Here is a 14,231-nt window from a genome sequence, read left to right on the forward strand (position 1 = left end):
GTCCAGGGGTGCTTGGAAGGCCGGCGTCTGTTTCTAATGTCACTCACAGTTGACCTCAAAGGGGACCATGAGCATGTTTTGAGCTCTACGGCCGAGGCCGGTCCGTCACAGAAAAGGGCTGTTCTTGTCGCGTTTGTCTCCCTGCGTTCTCTTTCCCAGTGAATGATAGGTCATCTTTTCCCGCTTTTTCCTTTTTTATAGTCTGTTTATCCCTCTGAATTTCTTGCCCAATTTCCTCTTTTAAAAGGCAGAGGAGACTTCCCTGATGTAATCCTGGTTTTAGAAAACAAAGATCTTGGGCGCAGGCCCCAGAGGGTTAGAAGTAAATTCTTTCTAAAGGGACAGTGAGCACCTTGGGGCCAAGAAAGGTCTCCCATCAGAGGTACCCAGTGATGCTCAAGGAAGCCGGCGGGGGGAGCCAGGAGCCAGGGTCAGTGTCAGTGATGCAGACCCGCCCAGGGTGTGGGTGTGGAACTGCCGTCCCGACTGGGTCAGAAGCAGGTCCCCCACTCAGGGATGGTCCTGAGCACCAAGCCTTTGCCGCATGGGGTTCTCGGGGACCTGTGGGGCCGATGGGGTCCCATTCCGTCCAGGAGGTACTTTTTCCTTCCCAGTAAAGACTGATTGCTGCCAAGGCCCACCACCCGCCCAGGAAGCATCAGATAGAATCAGAGAGAAACGGAATTGGCAGAGACACAAGTCGTTTTTCCGGGAAAAATGATAGGACTTGAGCAGATGCCCCAATCCTGTGCTGCTGTATCTGACACCCTCTTTCCTTTTCCTTCGTGACATTATTTTTAGGTGACCAAATTTCGAAAAATAACTTCACCATAGCTTCTTCTTCTTCCTCTTCTGTGTCACTGTCTGTAAGGCCTTGGAAGTCCAGGTCCTTCAGGGCATAACCCGTGGTTCTGCATTTAGGTCTTGATTCTCGAGGGTGAAGGAAGCTGCGTCCCCATCGACTTCCTTCATTACTCTGTCAAACTTCACGCAAAATAAAGATTTCACGGGAGCGAATTCTCTGTTAGAAACACAGAATTCTGTGGCAGTTGCTGCTTGGAAGGTAGGGAGCCCTCAGGAGCAAGTCTCTGGAATTTTCTGATAGGTTGAGGGCTTTCGTGACAGTGACGAGGTGGGCTTCAGCCTGATGAAAGTTGAGCATGCCCAATGCCTTCGCGTGGCACTGCCATTTCTCTGTGACTTTGTGCTAAAAAAGAGCAGGCCTCCTTGTCACCTCATGGCGTCAAGTACTTGTAGGAACACAGGCCAAAGGAAGAGTATTGGTGCCACTGCTGGTGGATGTTCTTCTTGGGTCCCCAGGCCTGAGGACCGGGGACAGCATGGCTCTGCTTGTGGAGAATTCTCTGGAAAGGAGGCCGAAGCAAGAGCATGGAGGGCTCTCTCACCGATGCTTTGAAAGTGTTGGCAAACTGAAAAGCACTATAGAAGAGTCATTACCCTTCATGGTTACAGAGATTGTTTTATTTGATTGTGAAAAAAAATAAAGTGACCGGGTCTTCTAAAATAAGCCACTTATAGGGAGTTCCCATCGTGGCTCAGTGGAAACAAGCCCAACTAGTATCCATGAGGATGCAGGTTTGATCCTTGGCCTCAGTCAGTGGGTTAAGGATCCGGCGTTGCCGTGAGCTGTGGTGTAGGTCGAAGACATGGCTTGGATCCCTCGTTGCTGTGGCTGTGGCAAAGGCCGGCAGCTATAGCTCCGATTTGACCCCTAGCCTGGGAACCTCCATATGCCTCAAGTGTGGCCCTAAAAAGCAAAATAAATAAGATAAAATAAGTCACTTAGAGCATGCCGTGTTTGTTTGGTCTCTGATCACTTTGGAAGGAGTTGACCGACTTTAATGAAATTCACTAATAAAGAGTCATGACCCCCAATCTGTGTCTTGAGACCCGTCCTACTGGACAGTCATCAAGATGCACTTGGTATGGTCCAGCCCCAGAGGTCCAAAAGAACAAGACCGTTGCGGTTAATAAAGACAGTACCTTACAGAGTCCCTAAATCGGGGGGGAGGGGGTGCACGCGTGTGTGTGCATGCACCTACACGTGCTTACACGTGCGTGTTCTAAAAAGTCACAGACAGTTAAGGTTTACTGTGGACTTTCTATGTGTAAAGCGTGACTCTAGACTGTCTGTAATCCTATTCGCAGTCCTGAGAGTGGGGTGCTGTTATTACCCCCATCTTCCTGAAAGGGAGCCGAGCCCCAGGGAGGGGAAGCGCCTTGGCCAAGGTCCCACGGGTTGTGACTGTCAGAGCCTGGAGATGTCGGTGGATATAAGGTGGTCTCTGCATTCCCGTTATTCATCACGTTGCTCATCTCCTATGTTCTCGGGGACACTGTCAAATCATCTCGGCTGTCGACCGAGGTGAGTGGCCCGAGTTTCGGGCCATGGTTGGTTTGTTTTCATCCAGAATGCCAGGGACACTCACTTGGGAACTCGTTCTGTTAAGCCAGCTGCTGATGATAAGAAGAGGGGAGCGTGAGTGAGGTTGTCTTGGAAACAGATCCGTAGATGCCGTGTGGGGGACAGTGACCACCAGCGCCACCGCTGCCAAAGGGAACCAGACATTTCCTCTTCTTAGTGGTTCTGTCCTTCTTGAATGCAATCATCAATTCAGGCCTTAATCTCATTTTTCTCGGCATGAACGCTTGGGTGGAATGAGAGTTTTGACATGATGTTTTAGGAAGATTTAAACATTGTTAAAACAGTGTTCCCAAAGTGGACTAATTAGTATGGAGTAAGAAACCCGTTGCTGGCTCTTGCATAGCTTCCCAAAATGAAAGAGAAAAGCTCTGGAGGGCTGGCTCTGTTTTCATTGTTGACTTTGAACTTTCATTGTTGACTAATGCAATGTGACATTGCTCTCTGTCTGGTGGCTTTAACCTCATGCCATGGATCAGTTTTTTCAGAGCAGTTCTGAAGCTTCAGAGCTATTATCCAGTTACTCGGTAGGGGGTGCCTTATACTCAGGAGGGGGAGCTTAATGGATTTAAATCATCCATTACCCAGTTTAAATAACTAGGTGAGACAGACTGCTTGGGTGCCCCTCATTTTCCCCCTAAAACTTAACCTAAGAAATAGCAGTCAGCATCCTGGAAAGGATACAATTAATTCCTGTTTAATCCCAACCCAAACATCATGATTGAAAACAAATGCTCTTCTGAGCCCAAGGCCTGAGTCAGTGAAAGCTGTCCCAAGTTTCTGAAAAGAGGTTGGTGCCACCTTCTGCGTTAGTTTACCCTCGTTTTTCAACCATTTGGAGCATTTTTTTTTTCCTATTTGTAAATAATAGTCCCTGGACTAAAACGTCTAAAGACGGAGGCATTTCAAGTAGTCAAATAAACCAAATTTGGGAAGAAAAGATAAACCAGTCCAGTTCTGCCCTGTGTACGAGTTCTTTTCTGTCATCCAGAGAGGTCTTTGGAATCTGATTCTGGGTAACAAGATAAATATACAAGTTGCTGCCATAAACACCAATACGGCATTAATAGTACACATTCCACCTCGAATCAGAATCTGTTGGGATCATCACTGGTAGCGTTAGTTGAAATCTATTTAATAAAATAGGCACACAGCAATTTAATCATGGCACATCCTTACAGGGCATTTTCCCAGGGCACTTCCTGTTTCCCAGCTGTACTGCACCCACCCTCTGGTCCGTCTTCTCCACTTGACGTTGTGCAGGAGAGGAGGCGCTGCCTCTCTCTACACCGGCGAGGGCTCACCGTGCCGGTGGGCAGGTAGTGAGCCCTGTGTGATGGACGGTTGAACTTATGAATGAATTATCTGTGCAGTTTTACAGGTGTACTCTTTACCTCAATGGTGAGGTTACTCTTCTTAACTTTACAGAGGGCTGGCATGGCATGACATGGCATAGAATAGAGTGGAATAGAAGTAGTGACCCAGAGTTAGAGCCTAAGGTGGGCTGAATGAGGGCCATTCTTTCCTATGAAAGGTTCTGTGAGGGTCTCAGGATGTTTCAAGAAACACCCTCCTGCCCATTCCATGGAAACTTTATTATGCCCATAGCTATGAATAAGTAGCTTTCTTACCTGTCAAGATAGTGGTGGTTGGCAGGCAGACCTTTAGTCTCTGCTAATTCCTGCCTAGTGCCCGACCATTCATACGTGATAACTGTGGGCACGTTTTTTCTTTGTCTTATAGTCTGCAGGTCAGAACAGCCTGTGTGCTCAGACACCGCAGGATCCAGGGCTTGTTGAAGTACTTCTTGGCTATGATAAGTGGGCACTGACGTGGTGAGAGCCACAGCATAATCGTATTGCTATGGATCTTTTCCCTTAGAGATGGCTATACATATTTTTTCCAACTTAATCATGGCCACCTACTGAGGGGCATTCAATAATTTGTTGAGTGGGTGTGTTACCCACAGAGTTGTGTCTAGAGATAGATTTTTTTTTAAATTCCGTCCTTAGGTTTATAAAAATCATTTGGGAATAATCTCTCCCATGAACAGTGCGAAAGTTCCTCCCCTCCTCTTGCCTGTAAAGTCATCAGAGAAAGTATACGGCGGTTTTTACTAGAACTGTCTTTCTTCACTTCGGGTCAGCAGTTTTACTTATGTCCAAATGATTATCTTGTGAGACTGAGGCAAGAAAATCTGCCTGCTGTCTTCTATTCTGGCATTGGTGCTTATTTCGTAAAGAATGGATAGATTTGCTCTTATTTTTAAATAAAACTATGAATGCCCCTCCCTCCCCCAAAGGCTAAGATTTGGCTTGCCAGATTTATTTTCAGTCTTTTGATAGGCTGTTTGTTGAGTAGATAAAAATCTGTGGATGTGATTTTGTTTCCTTATACCCAGAGTCGCTTAACTGATCTTGATCTTTGCCTGAGCCTGGCCATACCCACGGGGACTGCACGGTTATTAGTAATATTCACGTGTGTGCGGCACCCTTAAGGATCGTGGACTCGCCTTGAACTTGGGCTTTGGGAAGAAGGACACTGCATTCCACTTGGAAGGGAGACGAAGGGAGACGCACTGTGCATCCAGATAGCAAACACTGAGAGTCCATGCCAGAGCGTGCTGGGGTGTGCTTTCCCCAGTGACCATATCTAGCTCTGGTCCCCGTCCCCGGTTCCTAGTCCTATTCGTGGGTCGCTTCCGCCCCTGCTCGCCGGCCCCTCCCCGGCGGCCCTCCTCTCCCCTCCCCTCCCCGGTGAGCAGGTCTGCAAGCCGAGCCCAGCCCCAGCCGCCTGCTCCCCCTTCCAGGAGGGGTCTGGCTGGCGCTGATGTCACCGGCGGGCGGTGGCCTCGCCGGCGCGCAGCCTCGGGGCACCTCCCCCTGAAAGGCTCACGGGCCGGGGCCAGAGTCGGGGCGATGCCTGCAGAGCCCGGCCTGGGGAGTGCGTAGCGGCTGAGCGGGAGCCCCGGCCCGGTGGCGAGGGGCGCGCGGAGCAGATGCGCCCCGGGGAGCGCGCGGGCTCGGGGACGCCGGCCCGGCCAGAGGAGCCCCCGCCTCCTTGCTGCTGCCCGCGCCTTGGAGGAAGCCCCGAGTTCTTCTCGGCCGCAGTTGCCTCAGGTGGAACAAGTCGTCTTAAGGAGGATCAGATAAAACTCTCCGAAAATGGATTTTTTTTTTTTTTTTTTTTGAAAAAAGGGGAGTTCAGAGTCCACCATGCTTTCTGTTTACTTTAAACCGTTGCTGGATTGTGCTGGCCTGGCCGTCCAAAAGTCTATTTTCCCTCCCTTTGGATAGTTGGGAATAGCCTCGAAGAAGCTTAATATGGGAAGAAAAACTGCCTTTTGGATTGAGATTATTTATAGCTACTCCCAAAAAGAGTAAAAGGAAATTTTAACTTTCTTGCAGCGCTCGACTTAACTTATTTTTCTCCGAAGATTTGTTCTGTGCCTTCATCTGAACAGTACATGGTTGCCGCGGTTTGTCTTTTAAGTTTCTGAACCTTGGTTTATTTATAAAAGGGATGGAGTTTTGCAAGCCATCTTTAAGCGGGTTCCAGTTCGCCAGAGGGCCGCTGAAATGAACATTCAGCCCTTCGAGATGCTCGCTCCTTTGGAAATTTTAATCTGGAACTCTCAGACGCAGAATTAGAATAACAAGGGGAATGGACTGACAAAAGAACGTTCTGAGTGTTTGAACCACCGTTAAGTGTGTATTTGTTTTCTTTTTTCTGTGTTCTGGAGTGTGTGAAAGGGAACTTGGGGGCGTGGGGCAGGAGAAGGACAGATCTCTGTCCTTGATGCACTTCATTTTTGAGAATCCTTCTCAAACAACCAGTGGAGGGGTGGTTGCATTTCCACTGGTGCCCTGCTGATGGCCTTAAATGCTTTGTCTCTTAAGACGTGTGTCATTCGAGGTGCACCTTTGGGCTGGAGACCCTTGATGGTCCCGTGGAGAAGCCGTGAGCTCTGCTGCAAGATGCGTGGCCTTACTGCCTCCTTTCTGGGTCGAGAGCTGCAGCATTTGCCTTAACTGACTTGGAAATGGGGAAGCCGCTGAGCAGACCGGACTGTTTACGTCAGAATCCCCCCTGTGTGGGGAAGGGTGGGGAGGAGGAGGACCTCAACATCGAGGACTGCTACGTCCCCCAGCGCTCCATCTACGACACCGTCAGGCTGAACGAGCAGATCGACTCTGGTTCCAAAGGGAGCCTGTCTTCCAGGCATTTCACCGACCGGACTTTACCCTACAGCCACCGGACGCTGGAGGTCAGTTCTCTGTGCTCCAACGGGGCCCTGGCTTCTTCCAGTGCGTTTGAGCCCAGAGGCCGCGAGGCTCACAAACTGGATGAAAAGATGATATTTGATGCCCTCAAACTCAATAGTGATATCATCCGAAGCACAGGAGTACCCAGGGCCCGCTGTCAGGCCGAAAAAAAAGAGCACAGACGGTCGTGGCGAATGTTTGTCCCAGCCAATTTTATGGATTATGCAAACAAAAGTGAAAGCTCTTTTGTTGAACCTCCTGATCTGTCAGATGCTGTTCCCAAGGCCAGCAGGTGCAGATGGGGGACCAATTCTCTCACGTCGGAGGAGGGCGACGCGGGGTGCTGCAGACCCCCCGCGGAGAGGGAAGAAAACCAGGGCCTTTTAACCGGGGACCCGCCACCACGCATTAGAAGCTTGTCTTCTGCTCAGGATGCTCACGTAGCAGAGCAGTATGGACCCTTTTATTCTGTTAGTCCCGTCAACGAACAGAAAATCCCGCTGCTGTCAGGCAGAGGTGCCCACCTGGATGAAACCTTCAAAATGATTTTCCACGATGTTTCCCTCCCCGCAGAAACACAGCGTGTCTGCGGTCAGAAGGAAAGCCGCGGGCCAAACTGCTGCCCGCAGAGGGATCTCAAAGCCAGCTCTGTCAAGGGCCACCCCTTCGCTTCGACACAAGAGGGAGAACACAGGTGTATTTCTGACCCTGGAGGAGGAGGAGAAACACCTGGACATGGAGAATTCCAAAGTAGGGAGAGTGTGGGTGCCTCGCCCCAGGAATCAGCCCCCCCTCACGCAGATCTGGGGGAAGGTGATGGAGATGGCGATGGTACAGGTTTCGGGGAACACCTGCCGCGACCGACACAGCATGATTCAGAGGAATCCAACACGGCACATGTAGAGGACGCGGAGGCCCCCCTTTCCGCCCCAGAGGTGGAGGTGATCCATAGGCAGTGCTCCCCCAAATCCAGAGCGGTAGGAAGGAAGACCGCTTCCAGAAAAACAAGGACCCAGGCAGGGCGGTGGGACCCCGTCTGCAATGGCTTTCACTCAGCTCAGGTAATTACTGGTGACTCTGGGAAGTCGTTCTGTTGTCAGGTGGCCTCCGGCTTTCTCATGAATGATCCATCCAGGATCTGACTCATCCCCTAGGAGATGGCAGATCTTGATAAGTTGGTCCTGACAACAGACTCATTAGGGGCGGCATTTGAGGAGCTTGATGAGCCCCAGCTGTCGGCAGGCCTGCTCCTGATGCTGTGAGGGTGGCTGTCCCCCTTCGCTGAGAATGCCTCCGAGGGGCATCTCCGTTCACCTGAGGCTTTTAGCCCTGTTGTGGTTTAAGACCCCGCCACTTAAGGGCAGTTACAATGGGTTGATGGAGCTTGAGCAGGGCTTTGTCAGGAAGGTGCAAAGCCGGGATGATCTTGTTGGGGTCCGAGAAGTGCTCCAGCCACCTTGAGGGCTTTTCACCCTGGAAAGGTTCTCGCGGGGGCTCGGCCTGTGGGTGGGATTTGCTGTGCTGTGCTTTGCAGTCATTAGGGCGCCGGCCTTTCTGGGAGGGGTGCAGGAGCTAAGAAAGTAAAGGGTGCAGCCTCCTAACGAGAAGAGGTTGTTGGGTCAAGCCTGTAATTTTTTTCTCCCCACTTGGAGTGAAGTTCAGCTATTTTGGTACTTTGCCTAAGCTCTTCTGGTAAACTTTGCCTCAGAGGTCATTTTATTTTATTTTAAGCTTCTCTTGGGTCTGTGTCCCGACGGGTTAGGTCTGGGGAGAGCCTGTCTTCCTGGGTGTTTTGTTCCTAAATGATAAGGAATTTGGACAGTACCCATCGTCTGTGGACTGGTTGCTCTCGGCAGCCGTGCCCTCCCCAGTTAAATGGCCTGCTGGTTTGAAAGCTTTGCCAAGTCCTTTTTTGCTGTAAAGCATCTTGCAGTGCCTTTGTAGAAAGTGATTAAACTCTTAGGAGTATATAGATTCTTTTTTAACCTTTCAGGTACTTGAGGGAGCATTTTAGAAAATTACCACAGACACACCTCGAACCGCTCTGATATGCGACCCTGAAATTCATTTCTTTTAAACCAAGAGCAGAGGTTCAGGCAGTTTACTGGTACATTTTAATTTGTTTGATTATTGCCCTGAAAATTAGCTGTGAGGAAGAATAAAACTTTCCCCTGAATTCGTATATCCCAGACAAATTCCTGGAATTTAAATTTAGCAGTCCCCCTCCCCCCCTTTTTTTTGTACCTAGTAGAACATATTTACAGCTCTTAGTTCTTAGAAATAGAAACTTGGAAAGTGGTACAGAAAAGAAGTAAGATCACAGCACCAAATTCTGCTTTTACTGCCTTGCTATAAGGGTCTCCTCACTAATTAGGTAAATAATGCCTTTTTAAAAAAACTATGAAAAAGCGTTGGGGGGGCGTTTCATTGATTTGGGGAATTCTTAGAATTCTTTGTTTACATGTAATTGACTTATATTTAGTATCCTTGTGTAGAAAGGGTTAGGCAGCGTGGAAATTCTGGGCTCTTCCATGGAAGAAGAAGTTTGGGCTTTTTGCTAAGAGGGGACTTTCAGAAGAGATGATCATTTATATGTTTGCTGTTCCTTAATTTCCTCATTCAGACCATAACACGGAAGTAGCTGGTGTGCTGGGCTTGGGCCAGAGTCTGGAAAGCTGGTCTCTTGCAGCCTTGACAGCTTTCAAAAGTATTTTCCATGCTGTGCCTGTAATTTTTTTCTTAGGTTCTATTTTGATATTTGCTTTTATTATGTTTTCGTATATTCTGTTTACTGTTCATTCACTTGGACTGTGGCTGTATTTACATAGTGACTCAGCGCCCCAAACCTTGTCTTACCTTAATATCGAGCTGAAGCTCTCCTTCCTTAGTTAAATATTTATTTCCTTTGTGGCATCCTTCAAGACCTATATTAAAAAACATTTGTTTAAAAAAAGAGAGAAAAGGATTTCCTTGGTGGCTCAGTGGCTTGGGGAGCGAGTTTGTCACTGATGTGGTACAAGTTTGATCTCTGGCTTGGGAACTTCTGCATATTGCAGGCTCAGCCAAAAGACTGTGTGTTATCTATGAAAGAGTTGATGTGCCACCACTATTATCTGTTGATGGGTTATCACTGTCCCCTCAAGATATAAATACAATTTTCTGTACTGATATTCATTCGACACATAATTATGAGGTCTGTGTTTCAAGCTAGGTGCTGTGGTAGGTCTTGTGTATAGAACTACTGCTGTAAGAACAGAAATGGGTGCTTGTATGGAACTTGCATTTTACTCTGTCACATGAATTAGATCTTTTGCCAGTTGCAGGCAGTGGGGCCTCTGGGTCGGGCAGGATGGTGAGGAGGAGGGGAGCGTGCTGGAAGTGCAGGCAGTGACCACGGGTTGACCAGAGTCACTCTGCTGATGACCTGTGATCAGATGCCTGGGGCGAGCCCTCCAGGCCCCTTGCAGGCCCTTCGGCATCTTGATGCTATGGTGGGGCTGGATGTGTAGGGATTGACATTACTGCAGAGCAGGGCTGCGTCTTTTTTCTGTCCCCATCCCTGTGTTTGGCCCCTCTGGCTCACCTCATCACCCGGACAGTCACACCCACTTCGAGGTTGAGCCTTGCAGTCGTTCTCTAGCTCGAAGCCAGTGTCCTTGGAAGAGCCTGTAAGGATCCTTGCCTGGGAGGGTCCATCTCGGGCCCATCTTAACATTTTGCTCCTTTGCATTTTCCATGTGGTTCTAAGAGCGTTTGATCGGAGTGATGGGGGAATTCTTGCTGCTGTCCTGATAAAGCCCTAAGGAGAAGACACATATACTCTTTTCTTGGTTTTATGGGTAAACCTGATTCAGGCCACTTGGAAACTCATTCTTTAAGATTCCTGAGTGCTTTTGATAATATTATGAACCTAATTTACTTTACTTTCTTACAGGCATTTATAAGGTAGCCATAACGTATGTATAAGCATTAAGAATCACCTTTATGTCTAATCATTAATACCCAACGATGGAACAGATGTCGGCAGTTGGTGGATGTTAGGTAGGATAATCCCTGTGATTACTGCTCTTCCAACCGCAGGTGTTCCAAAAGGAAGAGATCGAGCCTCTGCAGGTGAAGCAGCAGGATGTGAACTGGCTGGGCCAGGGCCTCATTCAGAGCGCAGCAAAGGGCACCAGCACCCAGGCCCTGGAGCACGACCTGGACAGTGCCAGCACGCGGTGGAAGACCCTCAACAAGAAGGTGATGTCTGCAGCCCCGTGGTGTCATTTCTGGGGATTGTTGTCTTTTTTTTAATTGATTGACAATGTCGTGTCAGTTTCCGGTGCGCAGCACAGCCATTCCGGTGTGTGTGTGTGTGTGTGTGTGTGTGTGTGTGTGCGCGTGCACGTTCGTTCTTGTTTGGGTTCTTTTCCACTCCAGGTTCTTACACGGTGTTGAGCACCATCCCATCCTGTGCCGTAGGTCCTCGTCGATGATCTGCTCTGTGTACAGCAGGGCGTATCTGTTAATCCCAACCTAACCGAGCCTCTCCCCCTTGGGTCACCGTAATGTGTTTCGATGTCTGCGAGTCTCTGGATTGTGATCCCCTGGCATTTGCTGTGACCACCGCCCATGTTAATAGCAGTGAAGCTTCCCCAGACCTGCTTAGCCCACGGCCCGCACTGGGTGCCCCCTGGGCTCGGCAGGCGGTGTACGTGCAGGGAGCGAACTGAGCAAGACAGCCGCCTTGCCCCCACCGCCACAGTGGGGACCACGCCGTACAGCTGGGATGGCAGGCGGCCAGGCCCACAGCCCTGGGCTGGGAGCACATGGGGGCTGCTTGGCTTCACAAATCAGTGCCGCAGAGGGATCTGGGCTCCCTATGGCCAGATCATGTACTTATTTTCCAAACAATTCAGAAATCTGACGTTGTCCGTGAAGTCTGATTGTCAGACGTCAGTAGCTCCCTTCATGGTGTGTGATAGGCCAGGCGGTGAGGTGAAGGTAGCTGCATTCTGTCACTGGGACTCAGCGTTTGCCACCTGACTAGACCATTAAGCCCAAATATCATTGTACTCAAAATGTGGATCCCACCCTTTCCTAACTGTCCATGATGGAAAGTGATGCTCTGATGTCTTATGGAGGTAAATGCCAACGCACAGTGGCTGCCCTTAGCGAAGCCTAAGTGGTCAGGAAAGTGTTGCCAGTTGGTAGTGCTCACCTGGGGGGGCGGGGGTTCCCCACTGACATCTTCACAGGTCCCCTCTAAATGACACTCACCCTTCTTGAAAGTCCAACTCACTTTGCAGGGCTCCTCAGAAACAGCTGGGATGCAGGGTCAGGGTAAATCTATTCCGTGGTGCTTAAAGGATCTTGCCAGCTACCTTTTCAGTCCAAAAAGAAAAGACCTTTGAGAGGGACGATCGGATATCTCTGTGCAGGACACAGAGACTCCATTGACTGTGAGACAAAGGCCCTGGCTTGTCAAGAGAGCACTCAAGAGCGTGGAGCTGGGGGAATTTAATTGGATACTTCGTGCTTATTTTGCCCAGCAAAACAGATCTGATTCTCTCTACAATAATAGTTGTTTTTGGTTTTTTTTTGATTCTTAGTCTTTTTATTTATTTATTTATGTCTTTTTGCCTTTTCTAGGGCTGCTTCCTGCGGCATATGGAGGTTCCCAGGCTAGGGGTCTAATCGGAGCTGTAGCTGCCGCCAGAGCCACAGCAACGCGGGATCTGAGCCGCGTCTGCAACCTACACCACAGCTCATGGCAACACCGGATCCTTAACCCACTGAGCAAGGCCAGGGATCGAACCCGCAATCTCATGGTTCCTAGTCGGATTCGTTAACTACTGCACCACGACGGGAACTCCGACTCTCAGTCTTTTTAAAACCTTGATATTCAACAGGGGAAAATAAAAGTATAAATCCCAGGGGTAACGATAAAAGTGAATATTGCATGAGATGGATGGGGAGTTTGCGGTTAGTCGACGCAAACTAGTCCCTTTAGAATGGATAAACAATGAGGTCCTGCTGTACAGCCCAGGGAACGATATCCAGTCACTTGTGATGAAACATGATAGAAGACAACATGAAAAAAAGAATGTACATATAAAAAGAATGTATATGTGGGTATGACAATGTTCTGTCAATTTCTGCTGTACAGCAAAGTCATTGTAAATCAACTATGATTAAAAAAACTTTTTTTCTACATGAATAAGGCACTGGGAGTTCCCTGGTGGCTTGGTGGGTTAAGGATCTGGCATCGTCACAGCAGTGGCTCAGATTCGATCTCTGACCCCAGAACTTCCACATGCCACAGACATGGCCAAAAAAAAAGGCATTGTTTCTTTCAGTGACCTTTAGATATTGGAACCATCCATTGCTAATCATGAATGTATTGGACACTCCAAAGTCTCAAAGGATCTCCCCTCTTGCAAGGACTGGTTGGGGTGGCAACCTTAGCTCCTTGGCTTACTGGCCAAGTTTGTCTTCTTTCCGTCCGACTCCTGCCCACTCTCAATGCTTTGGGTAAATGTTAAGTGAAAAGGAAAAGTTGTGACCCAAAGAGAAGGTGAGCCTGCAAAGCGCTGGCAGTGGGCAGGTTTCATGTCTCAGGGACAGGAAGGTAATATGGGTCCCTGGCACCTCACAGGTGGCCCAGCGGGCAGCCGAGCTGCAGGAGGCCCTGCTGCACTGTGGCAGGTTCCAGGACGCCCTGGAATCCCTGCTCAGCTGGATGGAGGACACCGAGGAGCTTGTGGCCCATCAGAAGCCCCCGTCAGCCGAGTTCAAGGTGGTGAAGGCCCAGATCCAGGAGCAGAAGGTAAGCCAGCAGAACATCTGGGCTCTTTTTCATGTTCGGTCTTAATAAGGAGGGAAAACTTGACCTTGGGACTCTTTACATTAACAGGGTGTCCTAGCTAACTGGTCATCCAGGCTCTAGACATTGTTTTATTAGTCATTCAACAAATATTTATTGACCATCTGCCACAGGTCAGCTGTTGCCCCAGGGATTGGAAAGACATCATGAAAGAAAACAGTAGAAACTGCTGTTTTAAGGTTTAGTGGGAAGGGAGGGCCAGGGAAGGAGAGACAGTGAACAAAGCTGACAAGTGGTGATGCGTTAGTCTTTGATAAGTAAAACGGGTTGGGGAGGAAGATGAGAATTAGGATGTGACAGCACGTGCACAATTTAAGAAATAGAGTAGCCGGGCCCACCTTGCTCAGCAAAAAGGCAACTTTGCACAGAAACATCGTTGTTCCTTCCGTGTTGGGTTGATCCATCTACGGTTGCCTCTTTGATAGATTTATTTATTTACTCATTGTCTTTTTGCCTTTTCTAGGGCTGCTTCCCACGGCATATGGAGGTTCCCAGGCTAGGGGTTGAATCGGAGCTGTAGCCGCTGGCCTACGCCAGAGCCACAGCAACGCGGGATCCGATCTGAGTCTGCAACCTACACCACAGCTCACAGCAACGCCAGATCATTAACCCACTGAGTGGGGCCAGGGATTGAACCCGCAACCTCATGCTTTCT

The 14,231-nt window shown here is 49.2% G+C and overlaps 1 protein-coding gene across 17 annotated transcripts in view; it reads left to right on the forward strand.

Annotated features, from left to right (window-relative positions):
• DST (dystonin) overlaps nucleotides 1–14,231 on the forward strand; it is a 496,303-nt gene that overhangs the window by 400,045 nt on the left and 82,027 nt on the right. For all 17 annotated transcript variants that reach the window (XM_047794747.1, XM_047794750.1, XM_047794749.1 and 14 more), the window contains 2 exons: nucleotides 10,789–10,950; nucleotides 13,349–13,519. In XM_047794747.1, the coding sequence (XP_047650703.1) occupies nucleotides 10,789–10,950; nucleotides 13,349–13,519 (333 nt within the window). The remainder of the gene's footprint in view (nucleotides 1–10,788; nucleotides 10,951–13,348; nucleotides 13,520–14,231) is intronic.

This window comes from Phacochoerus africanus, chromosome 9, assembly GCF_016906955.1.
Source record: "Phacochoerus africanus isolate WHEZ1 chromosome 9, ROS_Pafr_v1, whole genome shotgun sequence".
Classification (NCBI taxonomy): Eukaryota; Metazoa; Chordata; class Mammalia; order Artiodactyla; family Suidae; genus Phacochoerus; species Phacochoerus africanus.